General features: G+C 36.5%; 5 protein-coding genes across 7 annotated transcripts; 2 read left to right on the plus strand and 3 right to left on the minus strand.

The window, feature by feature from the left end:
- Window positions 1–1,699: 1,699 nt before the first annotated feature.
- Window positions 1,700–3,918, minus strand: LOC18018889. The gene is made up of 3 exons (XM_006401856.2): window positions 2,832–3,918; window positions 2,455–2,603; window positions 1,700–2,147 (listed from the first exon to the last, which is right to left on the minus strand). Exons 1-3 carry the CDS (start codon window positions 3,759–3,761, stop codon window positions 1,898–1,900), a joined length of 1,329 nt encoding a protein of 442 aa, XP_006401919.1. The 5' UTR covers window positions 3,762–3,918; the 3' UTR covers window positions 1,700–1,897.
- A 588-nt stretch (window positions 3,919–4,506) lies between these two features.
- LOC18018890 (CDGSH iron-sulfur domain-containing protein NEET) lies at window positions 4,507–5,271 on the minus strand. The gene is made up of 2 exons (XM_006401857.2): window positions 4,979–5,271; window positions 4,507–4,734 (listed from the first exon to the last, which is right to left on the minus strand). The coding sequence occupies exons 1-2, from the start codon at window positions 5,203–5,205 to the stop codon at window positions 4,632–4,634; spliced, it is 330 nt and encodes a 109-aa protein (XP_006401920.1). The 5' UTR covers window positions 5,206–5,271; the 3' UTR covers window positions 4,507–4,631.
- Window positions 5,272–6,415: 1,144 nt separating this feature from the next.
- Window positions 6,416–8,482, plus strand: LOC18018891 (cysteine and histidine-rich domain-containing protein RAR1). Of its 2 annotated transcripts, XM_006401858.2 has the most exons (6): window positions 6,416–6,629; window positions 7,408–7,410; window positions 7,499–7,581; window positions 7,689–7,843; window positions 7,940–8,172; window positions 8,267–8,482. In XM_006401858.2, exons 1-6 carry the CDS (start codon window positions 6,522–6,524, stop codon window positions 8,354–8,356), a joined length of 672 nt encoding a protein of 223 aa, XP_006401921.1. In that variant the 5' UTR covers window positions 6,416–6,521; the 3' UTR covers window positions 8,357–8,482. The 2 variants fall into 2 exon arrangements, with proteins under 2 accessions (XP_006401921.1, XP_024012031.1); XM_024156263.1 differs by lacking the exon at window positions 7,408–7,410 and having other exon boundaries at window positions 6,416–6,633.
- Window positions 8,483–11,069: 2,587 nt separating this feature from the next.
- On the plus strand, window positions 11,070–14,395 carry LOC18018892 (probable aminotransferase ACS12). 2 transcript variants are annotated; one of them, XM_024155852.1, is made up of 5 exons: window positions 11,070–11,480; window positions 11,579–11,716; window positions 11,864–12,024; window positions 12,254–13,123; window positions 13,230–13,578. In XM_024155852.1, exons 1-4 carry the CDS (start codon window positions 11,121–11,123, stop codon window positions 13,101–13,103), a joined length of 1,509 nt encoding a protein of 502 aa, XP_024011620.1. In that variant the 5' UTR covers window positions 11,070–11,120; the 3' UTR covers window positions 13,104–13,123; window positions 13,230–13,578. The 2 variants fall into 2 exon arrangements, with proteins under 2 accessions (XP_024011620.1, XP_024011619.1); XM_024155851.1 differs by having other exon boundaries at window positions 12,254–14,395.
- LOC18018893 (proline-rich receptor-like protein kinase PERK2) lies at window positions 13,223–14,729 on the minus strand. The gene is made up of 2 exons (XM_006401861.2): window positions 13,537–14,729; window positions 13,223–13,424 (listed from the first exon to the last, which is right to left on the minus strand). The coding sequence occupies exons 1-2, from the start codon at window positions 14,458–14,460 to the stop codon at window positions 13,317–13,319; spliced, it is 1,032 nt and encodes a 343-aa protein (XP_006401924.1). The 5' UTR covers window positions 14,461–14,729; the 3' UTR covers window positions 13,223–13,316.
- Window positions 14,730–17,673: the final 2,944 nt, after the last annotated feature.

Raw genomic sequence — 17,673 nt, forward strand, 5'->3', positions numbered from 1 at the left:
AAAAACTAAGAGTTGGTGGTTCTTTTTATAGGTGAATTTACAAATAATTTTCAAAAGTGACAATATTTTTTATTACCATAAAAATTGTTTAATGATTATGTTGACTACACGTGTATATTCACCATCCTTCGAATTCGTACATATAATCATAGAATTAAATGGAGTCAATATTCAAACATTAGTAGCAGATAATGCTTTAGAAATTTTGTTTCCTTTTGTTGAAACTACTTTTAGAATTTCCATATTTATTGATATAGATACATTGAGTGAGACTTTTTTTTTTATAAATACATTAAGTGAGATTAATTGCCTAAATGAACAAATATTTATTCATAATTTATAAGGTCCGGTTTTGATTGTATTTTTGACTTGTCGTAGCATAGATTTAAATATGATAGACTGACTATACATGTATGACTTATAAATAAAGAAATCTAAATCAAACTAAAAAAATTCTAAAACTAATTTCCGATTTATCTACAACTAATTTCCAATTGAAAGGTTACCTATTAGACTTTTAATATATTTTTAAAAAAATCCTGCCTAGAATATCGATGGAGATTTTTTCGCGTCATTGGATGATACTCTTATCTCTATATTATTATTTGAGTAAATATTTAGATAAATGAACTTTTATTTATAAAATATTGCAAAATATTTTACATAAATAAACATTGATTTATAAAATATTATAAAAATAAATCTTTAATTTTAAGAAATTACATAAATTAATTTTATAAATATATAAAATTCAATTAAATATTTCTCCGTAAGAGATAGTTAAATATAGACTCACAAATTTATTTTGATATATATAAATATAAATTAAAAATATTTTTAATTTCTTTACTTATTAAAATATATTCTATTATTTTAAAAAATAATCAATCCATATATATGAAAAAATCTATTTATACTTTTGCAATATTTTTCATTTGTATTTTCATCATTAATTAGTATCATTTTCAAAAATTAATTCAATTATTTTTATAAAAAAATTGAAATATATTTTCAAAATTTAAATTATATATTTTTACGGGTTGGTCGAAAAAATATTTTAGTAAATTGTAAAATAGATTAAGTTGATGGTTTGTCCACTTTGAAAATCCAAGATATTATCATTATTAACACATATTATAGAATTCATTAACTAAAAATAATAGTTTGATCTTTAATTAAATATTCACAATTAAATTATTATTTTATCAATATATATATTTAGATTATAATCCATGTTGGTATATATATAAATATATATATATGTTATATCATATCACTTTTACATTGAAAAACTACTTATAATTAAACCGCATTAGTTCAAAACAATATTCGATGGATATATATATATAATAAATATCAGTTGTGTGATATTTATAAATGTATTGTTATCTAATTGTCACCAATTTTATTTCTTTATATTTTTTGTTAAAAAAAATTTACCATCAATTTTGAAAAAACCAAAAAAATAAAATAAAAATTTAAAAATAATTTAGAAAACACTACTCTGCATATTGTGCGGGTTAATTCGTAGTCTTGCTTGAATTTGGTACCACTTTGTGAAATTTGTTTGGTATAGAAATTTTTTTTTTGTACAACCTTTTGTTAACTTATGTTTTTTTTTTTCATTGATTTAGATAACCCCATAATATTATATGGAATAAGATTGATTACTTTGCATTCGATTAAATTGACATCTATGTTTACATTGTCTCTTCATATAGACAAAAAAAAGGGATCAATATTGGGACTAGGTACGTGTTATATACAGTTAACGACCAAAAGAAAAAGTGCAATAGATGCAATATAACTAACAACAGACTCTTCTTTTTTGGAATTTGAAAAAAAAAACTGAATAGTAATTTTGTACAGACTCAGGCAAAATGACTGGAATGGAAGGCTAAAGAAATCCTTCAATGCCACGACCTGATTGGACTTCTCTATAGATCATGAGTGCTTCTTCCATGACATGGGCTTGAGCCAAAAGCTGTGATCTCTTCTTCCCCGAGGGATGTGTCGATAAATATTCCCCGAGTGCTGCATCTCCCCCGAGCTTCCCCAGCTTCTCATACACTTTGGGAGCTATTCGTGGGTCGTATCCTGCAGATGAGAGCAATAGCAAACCGATGTAATCGGCTTCTATCTCCATCCTGCGATGAACCAACACCAAACACACATACGAATACGAATTTGAATGAATCAGAACTTGTTTTTCTATCTCAAACACATACATATCTATCATTAGCTACAGCAACAACCGCTAACTATACCAACAGCTTCTAATATTTCAACAGATGATTAGGTTCTTACAAGTTTTATCGCAATATATTCATTGATCATTTGCAAAATAATGTCAAAACTGAACCTAAAATCTCATCAAAAAGCTAACTTTTCCTAATGAGAGACAGCAAAAAGAGACTCTATGATGTTGATGAGAGGAGAGGAAGAAGAAAGTACTTTCTGGAGAAAGGAAGCCTCAAGAAAAGAGCAGACATGGTGTTCACAAGATCGGGCATCACAAACTGATAAAGCACAAGCTGAAGTATTGCAAACCATAAGTTCTTTGTTATTCCCTCAGCTACATGCCGAGCCACTGCATGACCAACCTAACCAGATAAACAAAACAACAAAACAATCAAGAAAACAAACAAAAAAACCTGCTTTCGTTCCAATAGTAACTGTCCTAACTCAATCACGGATTAGCAAGAGCTTCACAGAAACATGATACATTATTCAAAATGACAACTATCAACAGCAATTCATGATTCTTCGTCTATCCTGCAAATGTTCAGTTTGCCTATATAAATGCAGAGGATCAAATGTTTTGTTTGTACCTCATGCCCAATCACAGTGGCAACTTCAGCATCTGACTTGAAATGTTCAAGCAAACCAGTAAACACTACAATCTTCCCACCGGGCATGCAAAACGCGTTAACCGTAGGCTCGTTAACCACAAGCACCTCCCAGTTTATCCCCTCGAGGTGAGAGCTCGCTGACTTTGTATCTTTCTTCCTGCTTTGTTGAATCCATTTATCATCAAGAATCTGATCATCTTTCGACCAACTCATCATCTCTTCATCACCACCTTCACTCAAAGCCAATGCTGTCTCCTTCACTCCCTTATCACTACCTCTCATTGTACTATCCATTGAAGCATACCCTAAATCACTCCACGTACGCTCATGACTCAAACCTCTCTGCAACGCGTCAATTATCTCCTTAGCTATCAATCTAACCCTAATGCTCTCAGGGTGAATCGCAGGTAGGATTTTCCCCTTGTAAGTCTTTTTAATCTGATCAAATTGGGTTTCTCCGATTCGCTTCTCCATGGATTTCGACAAGAGCACGAAATGCGTCCTCTTTGTGTAAGGGACCGTCTCTAAGTTGCCGAAAAACAGAGTGATGATAACACCGGAGCTAATCAGCACCACCGTCCACACTGTCCTAGGGTTTTGAATCCACCGTCTGGGTCCACGTGGCTTGAAATGACGAACCTGGTAACGATCGACGTAGTAATTTCTCTTGGATAAGCTCAGGAAGGGATTATACGCGATCGTGTTCGTCTTCTCGAGAGATGTCCATGGTCGTACTCGTAACCCGACTCCGCGCGAAGAAATTGAGGAGAACCCAGAAAATTTAGCTGAGGGATTAGAAGACCCATTTGGGTTGATTCTCGTGGGAACATGAGGACGAGGAAGAATCTTCGGGTTTATATTGCGCCGCAGGGAATCGAAGACGAGTTTGGTTCTTCGGTACCATGACATTGCTGGGAACGGAGCTTGAAGGAGCAATCGAAGGAATTCGAGGGAAAGAAGGAAGATTGGTGAAGAAGATTACGGAGGAAAGCTAAAGATTATATTTAATCCAAATTGGAGTAGGGTTGGAGATGGCGAAAATTCTGGAAAGAAGGAGAAAGAAGAGAAGCGTAGAGGAAAAAACAAAAAAAAAACTTGACTCGTCTCAGGGGAGAACGACGCCGAGAAGCGGAAACGGTACAATTTGCAAAGTAACCGGAACAAACCGGATAAAACCGGTTATTTATTTTTGTCTGCTAGGTTTTGAGAGACAATAAAGCGAATACTACAAGTAGTGACTAGTGAACGGAGAGCATTGGCCATTGGGGTTCATAGTTTATAAAATCCTCAAACATAACTTTGTAAATGTACGGTTTGGGGTTGATAGTTTATAAAATCCTCAAACATAACTTTGTAAATGTACGGTGAAATTACAAATACTTAGAACTGAGAAAAAGAAACGATTTGCTAAGAAAATACTGAATATCTGTCTAATAGTATTTTGGACGAACTATAATCTTCCTTTGTTAGAATTTTTCTTTGTTTTGGACGCTAGTAATCAATTTCCCCTTCAAATTTTCAATTCATCTTAAGATTTTAGATATCCTATATATTTAAATCGTTCTACTATTAGCATGTAGATAGTTGTTGTAAAACTAGCTAGTTGAGTGAAGGGAAGGATCACACACTATCTAATATCAAACATTAATCTAAACTTTGTTTCACATAACCCAATACTAGATGATATATATATATATATGAACGAGTATATATTAATACATCACCTCAAAGATTAATGAAGAAAAACTAATTCATGAAGTTAAAAAGAAAACAAAAAAACTACTGTTTCTTGAGAAGGAGAGGGCCAACGTTATCTCCATTAGCTTTGTTGTGCTTCACATGACTCCCATCACACAATGGAAATGTCCCCGACCTCCAACACCTACCATACATAAAAGTAACATTCATACAAATATCAATTCATACATTTGTTCGATTATAAAACCTAAGTAGCAAAAGTCTCACAAAAGGAAGTTTTAACGAGCGAGGCCTTGGAAAAACATATGGATTGGTATATTAATACATAACTCGTATGATGGTTTTACTAATAAGATGGTATAAAACTTCCAATTGGTAAGAGCAGCTAAGTTTGTTATTATTTTGTTTTGAAATAAAAAATGAGATACCTGCAATAGGGAGTTATGTTTTTGGAAAGCTCCGTGACGACGACGGCGTCAACCACCTTCTCCTCGCTCTTTCTGATCTCGGGATTGATTCCTCCTCCTCCGCCGCCTTCAGCTCTCACCACCGTCATTTTCTGCTGCTTCCTCCCCTTTTCTCCGGTGACTTGCCTCAACGGAAGCTGTCCCGTGTAACATAGACCCGCGCCAAATGTGCTCATGCTGATAGTCATCGGAAACTCTCTCTCTCTCTCTCTCTCTCTCTCTCTCTCTCTCTATGTGTGTGTGGAGGTGATTTAGTGAAGAGAGAAACAGATATTTGTATATGAAGAAAGGAACAAGATTTGTGAAAGGTAAAGGGACAGAGCTTGTGGCCGTCACGCTCTCCTTACTAAACGACGTCGTCAAGTGTGTGTGCATGAGACGTACGCCACATCATCTGAAGATTCTGAACGGCTCATTATAGTAGAGAAAGACCAAACCAAACACCTGTCTGAATTTTATAAACTAGAACCATGCCTATACATAATACATACGATTCTTATATATAATTCACATAAACTAATACTCTCACGTCGACCCAAAAAAAACAACTAATACGCTCTCAAGACTATTTATGCAATAACCAAAACCAAACCAAACTGGTGATTTCAGGTCGGTTCGGGTTTGGTTCTTCGGTTCAGGTTTTTATGCCCAGGGTGAGATCAATGGTTGAAAAAAAGGATCATCTACTATAAACACAGCCAAAACCAGAAAACCATAGGTCGGTTTTATAATTGTTTCCAATCTTTTACAAGTGATTTTGTTATAAAGCAACAAAAGATTCATCTCCATTGCCTTTCTTTTTCAAGTTAGAAACAGAGAAGCACTTAGAGTAATTAATCGTTGCATGGGGGAACATTGTCAAGAAGAGCTGAGAAGAGAATGAGGAACCTTTGGAAATTGGAGATTACCATAAATCAAGAATCAATCGAGGCATGGCTTGCTAACAGTGAAGAACCATGTGTCAGACTATAAGTGGCCAAATCAGTAGTCTTCTTGTTTGGATTAAGAAACCTGGCAGAGATAAGCCATACAATAGATGAGTTACTTGTAAACTAAACTTTGGTACTCGTGTGATTGGTTAGGTAGCTCAACAAATGATGATGCTCCCGAAGAACATCATTGGCGTGGATGTCATTAGGGCTAAATACGAGGAAGACGTACCTTGATGAACGGTTTAGATTATTTTTCTTGTGGACAATGTCATCCTCCCTTTTGTAATTATAAAACTTATAAATGAAAGATACAGAGGATCTAGAAATTTGGTGGAGAACAAGATGTGATTAATGATTGTATTATTAGATCTCCCTTTCCTTTTCCTTGTGGGAATTGACCATTTTTTTGGGGTCAACATATGATAAATATTCGACCTTAATATGAAAAAGTACAATTTTATTAAATATTCCGTGTTAGTCTATTTCTTCTTCTTTCTTTTTTTTTTTCCTGAAGTATTCTCTGAAATTTCTCCGCGTTTTTTTTTTCTTCTCGATTTCACGAGAGAGAGAGAATGGAAGTAAGATCTGCTGCAACGAAGCTTCAATGTCAACGTATTGGATGCAACGCCATGTTCACCGATGAAGACAATACGGAGGGTTCTTGTCAATTTCATGCTTCTGTAAGTCTTCTGCAAAAACTTCCAATCGAATTGACGAACGAATGCTAATCCTCCTTATTTGTTCAAATCAACTGATGCATTCGCATCGTTTTGGGTTTTTATTATTCATAAATTTCTTTGGGGAGCTAGCTCTGTGAACTCTGAATTGTGGATTTTACGATTTGTGGGTTCCCAATTTCAGCTTATGATGATGATTTTGAAATCTCGAGCAGATGATACATGCAAGTGGTCAATTAGGTTTTGATCAGCTGTTGTTGACATGTTGATTAGGTGTAAAGCCTTGAATACACAGCTTTAGTCCTCCACTATCGATTTTCAAACTAATCGTTCACTTGCAACCTTTGAATTTAGTGAGATTGGAGTGCTCGTTAGATTCGTTCATTGGAAAGGTTTATAGAACAATCTTTACAATAGAGAATGCAACAAAGTGTTGGGTTTTGGCACAATCTAGTATAGCTTAACGTGTCTTTCGACCTATTCTTGCTGTGAACATATTCATCTCTTAGCGTTTAGATAGTATCTTTCATTTTCATCTGGCTTAGAGGTTTCATAGAACAATCTTTACAATAGAGAATGCAACAAGTATTATGCATCTTTTGGGTTTTGGCACCGTCTAGTAGCTTAACGTGCTGTGGACATATTCACCTTTAGGATTTGAATAGTGTCATTCATTTTCATATATTGCTTGGAGGTTTCGTTGTAACTTGACATCTTCTTCTTCTTTTTCCGGTGTGGCTGGGCTTGGTTTCTCACTGATTACTGGTTTTAACTCAAGCAGGGAGTAAGTTATATTTACTCTTTAAGTACTGTATTTAAGTTTTACTCTTATCAGCTCGGAGAATTAAAGCTAGAAATGTTCAAACTCGCAGCCGTTTTTTCACGACGGAATGAAAGAGTGGAGCTGCTGCAAGCAAAGAAGTCATGATTTCAGTTTGTTCTTGGAGATTCCAGGGTATTGATATCCTTGTTACCTCCTCATAAGTCAATACCATTTTTAACTATACATGTTGTGGTTGGTTGCAAACATTAACAAATTGTTTCCGATTTCTTGTATTGAAGATGTAAAACTGGTAAACACACAACTGAGAAACCAGTTCTGGCCAAACCGGCTCCTAGACAACCTGTTTCGGTTCCTACTTCATCTCCAGATGCCAATGCATCAACAAAAGACTCTTGCTCCAGGTGCCGCCAAGGCTTCTTCTGCTCAGACCATGGTTGGTAAAAATCACTCTCTTCCCGGTTTTATATTTTTTCTTTCCTCTGGTGCATGCAACAAATCTCTAATCTAACGTTTTCCCCTACCACGCCAGGTTCCCAACCCAAAGAACAGATTAAGCAGACCCTGAACACACCTGTACAAGTACAAGAACAAGAGATTGAATCCTTAGCACCACCTCCAATCAAAAAGGTTGTTATAGACATTAACAAACCGCAAGTCTGCAAAAACAAAGGATGTGGCAAAACATTCAAAGAGAGAGACAATCACGAGACTGCATGTAGCTATCATCCAGGTCCTGCGGTCTTCCACGACAGACTGAGAGGGGTACGTAACACCTTTCTTTGCTGATCATCGACCCTTTTCTTTAAACTTTTTGTTTAAATTTGTGTTGAGTATCGATGTTTTTGTTTCTGTGCAGTGGAAATGCTGCGATGTTCATGTGAAGGAATTTGACGAGTTCATGGAGATACCTCCATGCACTAAAGGCTGGCACCAGTCCCAGCTCTAACCCATGGCGAGTGAAGCTACCGCCCTGTTTTTTCTATTATCTTTTTTGTTTAACAACAAACCCTTCTACTATCAGATTTTTTATGGTCTTAAAAATACACATCATCAAAAATATAAAATATTAAATTAAAAATGAATTGCTAGCTACATGAATTATAAACCACCAAGATGATAGACCAAGAAACATACCATCAAAAAGAATGTCTTTAAATTGTAATTAACTCAATTTTTAAAATAAAGCCACAATTAATCCAATGATTCATCGAAGCCATATTGACTCTAGAGTTCTGATTTTAAAATTCATCTTGTAAATTTTAGAAAAAAAAAATACACATATTTTGACCAAAAAATGATTGTCATTTAAATTTTTTGGTTTGTCTAAAGTACTATTGAATATGAGAGCGTTTGAGTTTCTACTTTGCATAAAAATTATTGAAATGTGAATCACATGTTTAAAATTGATATTGAAATAAACATATGTCCTAAACATGCACAAATGATATTCCTAAGCTAATCAATATATGTTAATGATTGATATGTAACTAGGGTGGTAAAGTGATAGAATCCACATATATAGTATTGTATAGGTGAACTGTTGGCTTGGTCGTGGGAGTTTGGGTCAGAGTTGATTTCTATCTGTTGATGCCACTTCTTGATGACATTTCTTGATGACATTTTTTAAGGTTGTGGAGCTTCAAAAAATTTTCTTTGACTGTCCACTTCTAACCCTTTAAATGATTTTGTCTTCGGGTTTTTTTTAGTTTTGATACTTTTAAAATCACAAGAAAATTAAGGTAAAAAATAGTAATAATTAATAATAAAAAATCATTATGTCAACAAAATCCATACACTTAGCACTATGCATTAATATAGTGTAAACAAAACTGGAAGCTTTATTTTAGTTTCTGATATTTCAAAACGTTCACCAATATAAAAAGCTATTTTGTAAGCTTTTCAAAGGTGAAGACAGATTTAATAATTATCTCAATACTTTTCATATGTTTGTCTCTGTTTCTTTCTATTTTTATTATTTTCAAAAAACGGTTCGAATCTCTTTAAGTCAGAGAAACGACAGCAACTTTCACGCAGTGAAATATTTTCTGATGATGTGATCATACGGTTTGATATATGTTTCCATGCTTTTCAATGGGAAGTTTCATAATCTCTTTTTGATATTATTTTGTTGGGTTTTTTCAAGCTCATATCCTACTCTCCATTAATATGATATTGTCTACTTTGCGTTTGCGCCTAAATGGCAAAGTCCGCATAGATTTGTTTTTGGGTTCTTTTCCAAAAAACTTCATACTAATCTGTTAGACATCTTGTTTATATACTAGACACTCTTGGTCTAATCTTCCAATGTAGGAATTGGATTGATATCACAACAATCCTTCCCTCAAGCCAAGAACCACACAAACCTGTGATCTCTCCCAATTTTCCGCGAAACTTGGTATCCATCTTGTATCGTCCAACCTAATCTTTCGCACACCGTTAAACAAAAGGTACCGGTACCCCAATCGCAAGGTCACCTTAAGGATTTTCCTCCCACACCGAATAAAGAGCCCACACCCACTTATCCAGGTCCACCTTTTCCAGAATCTGGCTCTAATACCAATTGTTAGGCTTTTCAAGCCCATGTCCAACTCCCTATTAGTATGATATTGTACGCTTTGGGCCCAAGTGGCAAAGCCCGCACAGATTTGTTTTTGGGCTCTTTCTCAAAAGACCTTATACTAATATGTTGAACATCTTGCTTATATACTAGACATTCTTGGTCTAATCCTTCAATGTGGGATTTGGATTGATATCACAACAATCTTCTCCTCAAGCCAAGAACCATACAATCCTGTGGTCTCTCCCAACCTTCTGCGAAACTTGGTACCCATTTTGTATCACCCAACCTAACCCTTCGCGCACCGTTGGAAATACTTTCGACACAAGGCACCGGTATCCCAATCACAAAGTCACCTTGAGGGCTTTTCTCCCACATCAAACACAGAGCCCACACCCACTTATCCATGTCCACCTTTTCTAGAACCTGGTTCTGATACCAATTATTGGGTTTTTCAAGCCCATTTCAAACTTAATATTAGTATGATATTATCCGCTTTGAGTCCAAGTGGCAAATCCCGCACGGATTTTTTTTAAGTTTATTCCCAAAAAGTCTCATACTAATCTGTTGGACATTTTGTTTATATACTAGACACTTTTGGTCTAATCATGGGATTTGGATTGATATTGGAACCCTATCAATTATTTAGAAAGATTGTTTATTAGATTTATGATTAATATAAATCAATTTCTAATCTTTAAGTTTTGAAATGATGACACGTCATTTGTATAGATAACTTAACAAAATTTTAATTAAGAATCTAAATCTATGGATTATCATTTTGAAAATCTAAATATTTTTTTGCATATCGTGCAAAAACCTAATCTAGTTAGAAAATGATACAAAAAGGAACATTTCATTGACAGTTACATGTAATGTTTGAAATTATTCATTTATACTGTTTTGAATACTTCCTATCTGGTTTATATTGGATATGTTTAAAGTGTTTTGATTGTTTTTTTTTTTTAGAAAAAACTTTGAGGAATATTTAGAAACCTTCACCGATATCAAAGGGCTATTTTGCAAACTTTTCAAACGTAAGACATAATTTTACTAATATCCTCTCGAGCGAAACTAAATTTTGCTAAATTACAAAGTCACTTTCCATTTTCGTTACTCTTGAAACGAACGGCGAGGAGGAGCAAGTTTAGCGATGAGGCTGATAGTACCTCTCCGTGGAGTTGTTCAAGGCCGTGGAGGTCTCTTCGTCGGCTCTCTTATCCCTTGCTGTCTCTTCTACTTCCTCCAGCTCTACCTTAAACGACGCCGTTCTCCTCCTGACCCTCCTCCTTCCGATTCCGACCTGACGGAGTTGCCGAGGACGTCTTCGCGGTCCAATCTCTTCTCCCGCGGGAACTCGATCGGACGTGTTCGAGTCTCTTCTCGAGCTGTTCCTGTGGCGAAGCCTGCCGATTCGCCTTATTATATTGGGCTGGAGAGAGCCAAGACGGATCCGTACGATCGGATTTCTAATAGGGATGGGATTATCCAGCTTGGTTTGGCTGAGAGTACTGTGAGTTTCTCTGAGAATTTTTCGATTTTGTGTTTATCTTGATTTGATTTTATCTGATTTCATGGGGACTGGTTGTTTTTGTGAATTTTTGTTTGTAGCTGTGCTTTGACTTGCTCCAGAGATGGATGTCTGAGAATTTGATTGATTCGATGATGATGAAATCTGATGATGGTGAATTCGATGTTAGTAGCATCGCTATGTATAAACCTTTCGAAGGATTGCTTGAACTCAGAGTGGTAAGTGTAGATAAACTTCGATTTGACTTGGCTGCTGCAAAACTATAGTAGAGAATTTGTGTGGTTGATCAAGAGGAATGTTGATCAGAAATTTGTGTAGAGGTCTACTTTCTCATGTTTCATTCATCTTTCTTTGAAACTGGTTAGGCTTTTGCTGATTTCATGTCACGAATAATGGGAGGTAATCTGTCGTTTGACCCCTCGAAGATGGTAGTAACAGCTGGTGGGACTCCTGCTATTGAAGTATTGGCCTTCTGCTTGGCAGATCATGGAAATGCTTTTCTTATCCCTTCGCCTTATTATCCAGGGTAAATTTTTATCTGATGAAAGTGTTTTGATTCTTCAAGCAGCCTCTCTATCGATGCTATGTACTAAAAGAAACAACTTTTATCTGATGAATTTGTTTTGATTCTTCAAGTAGTCTCTCTATCGATGCTATGTACTAATGAAACGATTTTTCATCTGATAAATGTGTTTTGTTTCTTCAAGCAGTCTCTCTATCGATGCCTATGTACTAAAAGAAACTTGAATTTGCAGCTTTGATAGGGATATAAAATTCCGGACAGGAGTGGAGCTTATACCAGTACACTGCAGAAGCTCCGATAATTTCACTATAACGGTTTCCGCTCTGGAACAAGCGTTGAATCAAGCTAGAAAACGAGGAAGTAAGGTTTCTGGCATCCTTTTCTCAAACCCGTCGAATCCTGTTGGGAACATACTGTCAAGAGAGACGCTCCATGATATTCTGAGATTTGCTCAAGAGAAAAACATCCACGTTATCTCCGACGAAATCTTCGCCGGTTCTGTTTACGGGGATAAAGAGTTTGTTAGCATGGCAGAGGTAGCTAGCTCGGGGGAATTCGATAAGAGTAGAGTTCATATCATCTATGGCTTGTCAAAGGACCTTTCGATACCTGGTTTTAGAGCTGGAGTCATCTATTCTTTTCATGAAGACGTTGTAAATGCCGCGAAGAAGCTGATGAGGTTTTCGTCTGTGTCAGTTCCAGTTCAGAGGATACTTATCTCTCTGCTGTCAGATACAAGATTTATCGAGGAATACATGGCAGCACACAGGCAAAGGATCAGAGATAAGCATGTTCGGTTTGTGGACGGTTTGAAACAGTTGGGAATCCCATGTGCTGAGAGTGGTGGCGGGTTGTATTGTTGGGTTGACATGAGCAGTTTACTGACATCATACAGCGAGAAAGGAGAGCTCGAGTTGTTTGAGAAGCTGTTGAGTGTAGCTAAGATTAATGCTACTCCAGGAACAGCTTGTTATTGTATAGAACCGGGTTGGTTCCGGTGTTGTTTTACCGCTTTAGCTGATGAAGACATTCCAGTGATCATGGAACGGATCAGAAAGCTTGCTGAATCATCAAGATCTTGAGAGTTCAAGCCAGATTTTGGGTTAGTATTTGCATTGTTATATTATCGATAGACATTCTTTTGGCCAAGTTGTTAGAGGTTTAGAACATTGGAGAGCATTAGAAGATGTAACTTTATCGATTTACAGCAGATAGAGTTTACAAGTTTCTTCTTCTATGAAAAGACAACGGCTTTTCGGATGCAAACTGTGAGGAACTTTTATAAGAGTCTTCTTCTAAATGAGCTTCAGTCTCGGTTGGTATTTTTTCCACTCAAGTCCTTCTATCATTTTGATTCCCGGCACAAAGAGGCAGCAACTCTCAGCGCCATATCTTGTAAAATCCTGCTAGTTTATCCAGGCAAGTATCAAACATTTCAGAATCATTTTTTTTTTTCGTGATTGTATTCAGATATACAGTTGTGGTGTATGAAAACAGATGTTTTGAGAGTTTTACCTTGGAAGGATTGTGTTTTCTCATTTCAACAGCTCTTCTCATGTAACTTCTCCTTCGGCTCATCATTATCAGCTCCCCTAGTGTCTGCGGCGTCCTCACAGGAAAGCCAATGTTCATGTTATCAGAAGCTGTTGTAAGCTTTACTTCTTCATGCAACGTACGAGTAGTGACCTGAAGATGATCCTCAGAAGAGGCAGCAGCAGCTTCGACCTTTTCGTGTGGAAGAAGACGTGGAAAGAGCTTTTCCAAGAACGAAGCTCCAACAAGGCTTGAAGCTCCCGTCATGTAACTGCTCGTACTGTCATCAGATTCATAACCCGGCGATGTTGGCACCGAGCTCGTCTCTCTATTCAGATTTTCATCAAATTCATCCACCGTAACAGCACCGGATACCGGAACCGACCGGTTTCCTGTTAACAGAGACGGTACAGAGCTGAAGGAATCACTGCTTGCGTCATCGTAAATATCGCTGTTGGTTTCAACCTCGCCGTACATGGGAGGCGGTGGCAGAGGTTGATCCAACGGCTCGGTTTGGTTTGTATCAACAAAGCAAGGGTATGGTTGTCCGGGAGTTTCTTCCCTAACGAATGGAACCGATGTAACCAGCTTAACCGGGACTGGAACCGGAGGTGGTAGCGGAGGAGCTGTGGCGGTTTCAAGTGGCGGATGTGGAAGCTGAGGTGGGTCGTTTGAGGAAGAAGGTAGTGGTTTTCCGGGGGTTTGTTCCCAACGGAAAGGAACCGAAGTGACCAGCTTAACCGGGACCGGTATAGGTGGTGGAAGCGGAGGAGGAGAAGGCACGAAGGTGGCTAGTGAAGGTTGCCAGTTTTTCTTTGGGAGGCCAGGTCGTTCTTCCCAAATGAATGGAACAGAAGGTGGCTGTCTCAATTGTTTTCGAGGTGGCTCTGTTTCTTTTGGTTCCATTTTGGGACTATTTGCTCGTTTCTATTACGTTTGGTTCGGTTATTTATAAAAGTTTTTTTTTTGTTGTGTTTGATTATAAGTCAATGAGATGTTTTTGTGTTAGTAAGTCAAACCACTATGGTTTTAAAGTATGCGTTGTTGGATTAGAGCCAACTATTTGTTTTATTTTGACATGAATACTCACCTAAACCATTTGGTGTCGTGTCACCAAATTTGTAGATTCATTTCATGCTGTCTTTGTAAACTTTTAATTTTGTCATGATTTCTTCTTCCACTTACTCTCACAACTAGTGCTTATCTCGCGGTAGGCGACGTGGATCGGTTTATTATCCAAATATTTGAGTAATTTAACATGAGCATGTCAAAAAAAAAAAAAAAATCTTTTCGAAATGTAGTAGTAATATCATACATGAGATAGATATATTTAAATAGAGATCTGTTTGTTTTTTTTTTGTATAGTTTAGTTGATTTGAAAATAGATTTTTTTTTATCTAAATTTCTTTGTTTATTTTGGTAAAATTGTGAAATTATTATAATCGCTAAATTTTATTAACATACTCTACGCACATATATAGAGGATATGAATTTTTTATTTTTTGTCAACAGTCTCTTCTCCTAAATTGAATTGGTTAACCAACCCGGTGGAGAGAAGTTTACATAGATCATATTTTTTGGGTAGATTCTAGCGCTTTGTGCCAATATGTCCGCTTTTATATTCTTCGCTCGTGGTATATGGATCAAAGCGAAATGTTGGAGCTTCTCCCTACATTTCTGGATTTCCTCCAACTGTAGTACAAATGCTGGCCATTCCTCGGGTGCCGACACCATCTTCACCACATCAGAACAGTCTGTTGTAAAAGTAATTTCTCTTCGTTGATTTTCGATCATGCATAGCATTACCCATAGGAGTGCTTCTACTTCTGCATGTAAAGAAGATAAACTCCGCCGTAAATTTCTTGACCCCATTATAGTTTCATTTGTTTCCTCCCGCCAGTGCCAGCCTATACCTGACATTTTATCCGTCTCTTTCCAAGAACCATCCACAGAGCACCATCCCTCCCCCCCCTAAAGGGAATTCTCTCCAAAGTCCGTCCATGAGTTTGTATTTTCGGTGCAGTTATCATTCTTTGTGCTTCCTCCCATAAAGTAGCTTCTGTTTTCGCTAATTTGAACGTCATTCGTGAATCTCTATCCAGATTTGAGAATAGTTTGTCATTTCTCGCCTTCCATATGTACCGTACTATCCATGGGTAAGATTCCTTTGGGATATCTTTTGGTATTCGCCAAAACAAGTGATCAAAATTTGAGTAAATCGAACTTCCTGGGAATTCCCGAGGGGAGGGGGGTGTTGGAATTTTCGACAAGGCCCATGTCTGCACTGCTGGAGGGCACTCAAATAAAACATGATTAATTGTTTCCTCATCTGTCCCGCATCTACTACATTAAGCATCACATTTGATTATTCTGTTGTTTAGTTTTTTTGCAGCTGCCAAACATCCTGTCAATGATTGCCATAGAAAATGTCGTAATTTAGGAGGACATCTCAATTTCCATATGGTTGCAAATAAGGGTCCAAAATCGAGTCCATAGATGTTATGTGAGTCTTCTTCTGAATCTTGATGCGCAATTTGATTTACATATATTACATATCCTGATTTGACTATAGAGGATGTGACTTATATTAATAACATTTACATATTCATTTACTAATAACGAAGAGAAAACATAAAAATAATCGAAATATAGCCAAAATGACTACCAATTACGTACCACCAAAAATTTATGCATAAACTTAGACTGGATGCGAAGAGTTAACCAATGTTAGGATTGTTGAAATGAAGTTTCTCTAAATTCTTATAAGGATGGTCCGAAAACTCGAATGGGACGCACCATATTTGAATATGGACTCAGCCCTAACAAAGCTAAGGTTTATGATACGAAGAAAATGTGTAATATGAAAGGCTTTCGAGAACAATATAATCCGAACCAAACTTTTTTATTCAAATCATATAATGAGAAAAAAAAACTAAAGCATTATATGTGTTTAATAATCTCTTTCTCTCTATGCATTGATTTCTTGAAACATCCCTTTAGCTGCCATCCTACAAATCCATTGCCACCCAAAAAAAACCATGTCATCATACACCACAGATACATTACAAAAAATACACATACATAAATCACACACATACATACAGAAATACATATATTTACATGCATACACATATACATGCAAGACATAGACATTATACATACCAAGGGAGTACTTGTGGCTTGTGGCATTTGGTACCGATACAATCGTGAATAATATCAGAAATTTTGTTGTCTTTTTTTCATATTATCGCTTCATATCAATTATTTCTTCGTTTGATGTGTACTTTGAAAGTTTGAGTTATGTTTGTATCATCACCTGCTATCGTTTATAAAAGTGAAAATTCCTCAGACTAACCTTTAAGGTTAATGTATTGACAAACTTAGCCTAACATATTCATCAGCTTACTAAACTAACCTTAGAAAGTTGGTGTTATACCATTTTGTCCAAATAATGAATATTTTTACCAGATTGCCATTCGATTTTAAAAAACCTTAAAAAAAACATTTTACAAAAAAAAGAAATCATAATCGTTTTAATTACTTATAATCGAAAATCGAAAATACAAAAACATAATAATAGAAACTGAAACCCTAATCTCCTCCGGCGGCGACTGTAAAGGCGATTTGGCGACGAAGGAGACGATTTCGGCGATTTCGCGACGAAGGAGACGATTTCGGCGGCGACGAAAGCTTTTCGGCCACTCATCTCGTAAGTCTTGACGTCTGGGTTAGTTTCTCGTCGCGAACAAGTTTTGACTTCGGTTTTCGCGACGGTTGTGTTTGGGTTTTACTCGCGACGGTTGTGTTTGGGTTTCAATGGTGGTTTCGCGCTAACGTCGGAAGAGAACTCCATCTTTTCGTTCGTAGTCGAAAACCCTTTACCCAGAAACCGTAACCCTTTGCTTTTTTTTTTCAGGGAAGTATTATCGGCGGGTTCCGTCTTTCGAGAACGGTTTATACTGAGCCCAGACGATTTCCGGCGACCAATTTCTGTTTGTAGTGGTTCGGTTTTAATTTCTTTTTGGTAGACTTTCAGCAGTTGGTTGCAGTTGTTCGATTTGTATATGCTTAACGGTAGATTTATTCGTGTTTAACGGAGTTCTTTCTATGTGAGGTAGA

This window comes from Eutrema salsugineum, unplaced genomic scaffold (genome assembly GCF_000478725.1).
Source record: "Eutrema salsugineum unplaced genomic scaffold, Eutsalg1_0 scaffold_2, whole genome shotgun sequence".
Taxonomy (NCBI): domain Eukaryota; kingdom Viridiplantae; phylum Streptophyta; class Magnoliopsida; order Brassicales; family Brassicaceae; genus Eutrema; species Eutrema salsugineum.

Coding starts and splice junctions, on each gene's coding strand:
- LOC18018889 (XM_006401856.2), bottom strand. CDS start 3,761: ATGTCATGGTACCGAAGAACCAAACTCGTCTTCGATTCCCTGCGGCGC. Junction 2,604..2,831: donor CCACTGTGATTGGGCATGAG/GTACAAACAAAA, acceptor TTATCTGGTTAG/GTTGGTCATGCAGTGGCTCG. Junction 2,148..2,454: donor AGGCTTCCTTTCTCCAGAAA/GTACTTTCTTCT, acceptor GGTTCATCGCAG/GATGGAGATAGAAGCCGATT.
- LOC18018890 (XM_006401857.2), bottom strand. CDS start 5,205: ATGACTATCAGCATGAGCACATTTGGCGCGGGTCTATGTTACACGGGA. Junction 4,735..4,978: donor AACATAACTCCCTATTGCAG/GTATCTCATTTT, acceptor TATGTATGGTAG/GTGTTGGAGGTCGGGGACAT.
- LOC18018891 (XM_006401858.2), top strand. CDS start 6,522: ATGGAAGTAAGATCTGCTGCAACGAAGCTTCAATGTCAACGTATTGGA. Junction 7,582..7,688: donor TTGTTCTTGGAGATTCCAGG/GTATTGATATCC, acceptor CTTGTATTGAAG/ATGTAAAACTGGTAAACACA. Junction 8,173..8,266: donor TCCACGACAGACTGAGAGGG/GTACGTAACACC, acceptor GTTTCTGTGCAG/TGGAAATGCTGCGATGTTCA.
- LOC18018892 (XM_024155851.1), top strand. CDS start 11,121: ATGAGGCTGATAGTACCTCTCCGTGGAGTTGTTCAAGGCCGTGGAGGT. Junction 11,481..11,578: donor TTGGTTTGGCTGAGAGTACT/GTGAGTTTCTCT, acceptor TTTTGTTTGTAG/CTGTGCTTTGACTTGCTCCA. Junction 11,717..11,863: donor GATTGCTTGAACTCAGAGTG/GTAAGTGTAGAT, acceptor GAAACTGGTTAG/GCTTTTGCTGATTTCATGTC.
- LOC18018893 (XM_006401861.2), bottom strand. CDS start 14,460: ATGGAACCAAAAGAAACAGAGCCACCTCGAAAACAATTGAGACAGCCA. Junction 13,425..13,536: donor GAAAACACAATCCTTCCAAG/GTAAAACTCTCA, acceptor ATAAACTAGCAG/GATTTTACAAGATATGGCGC.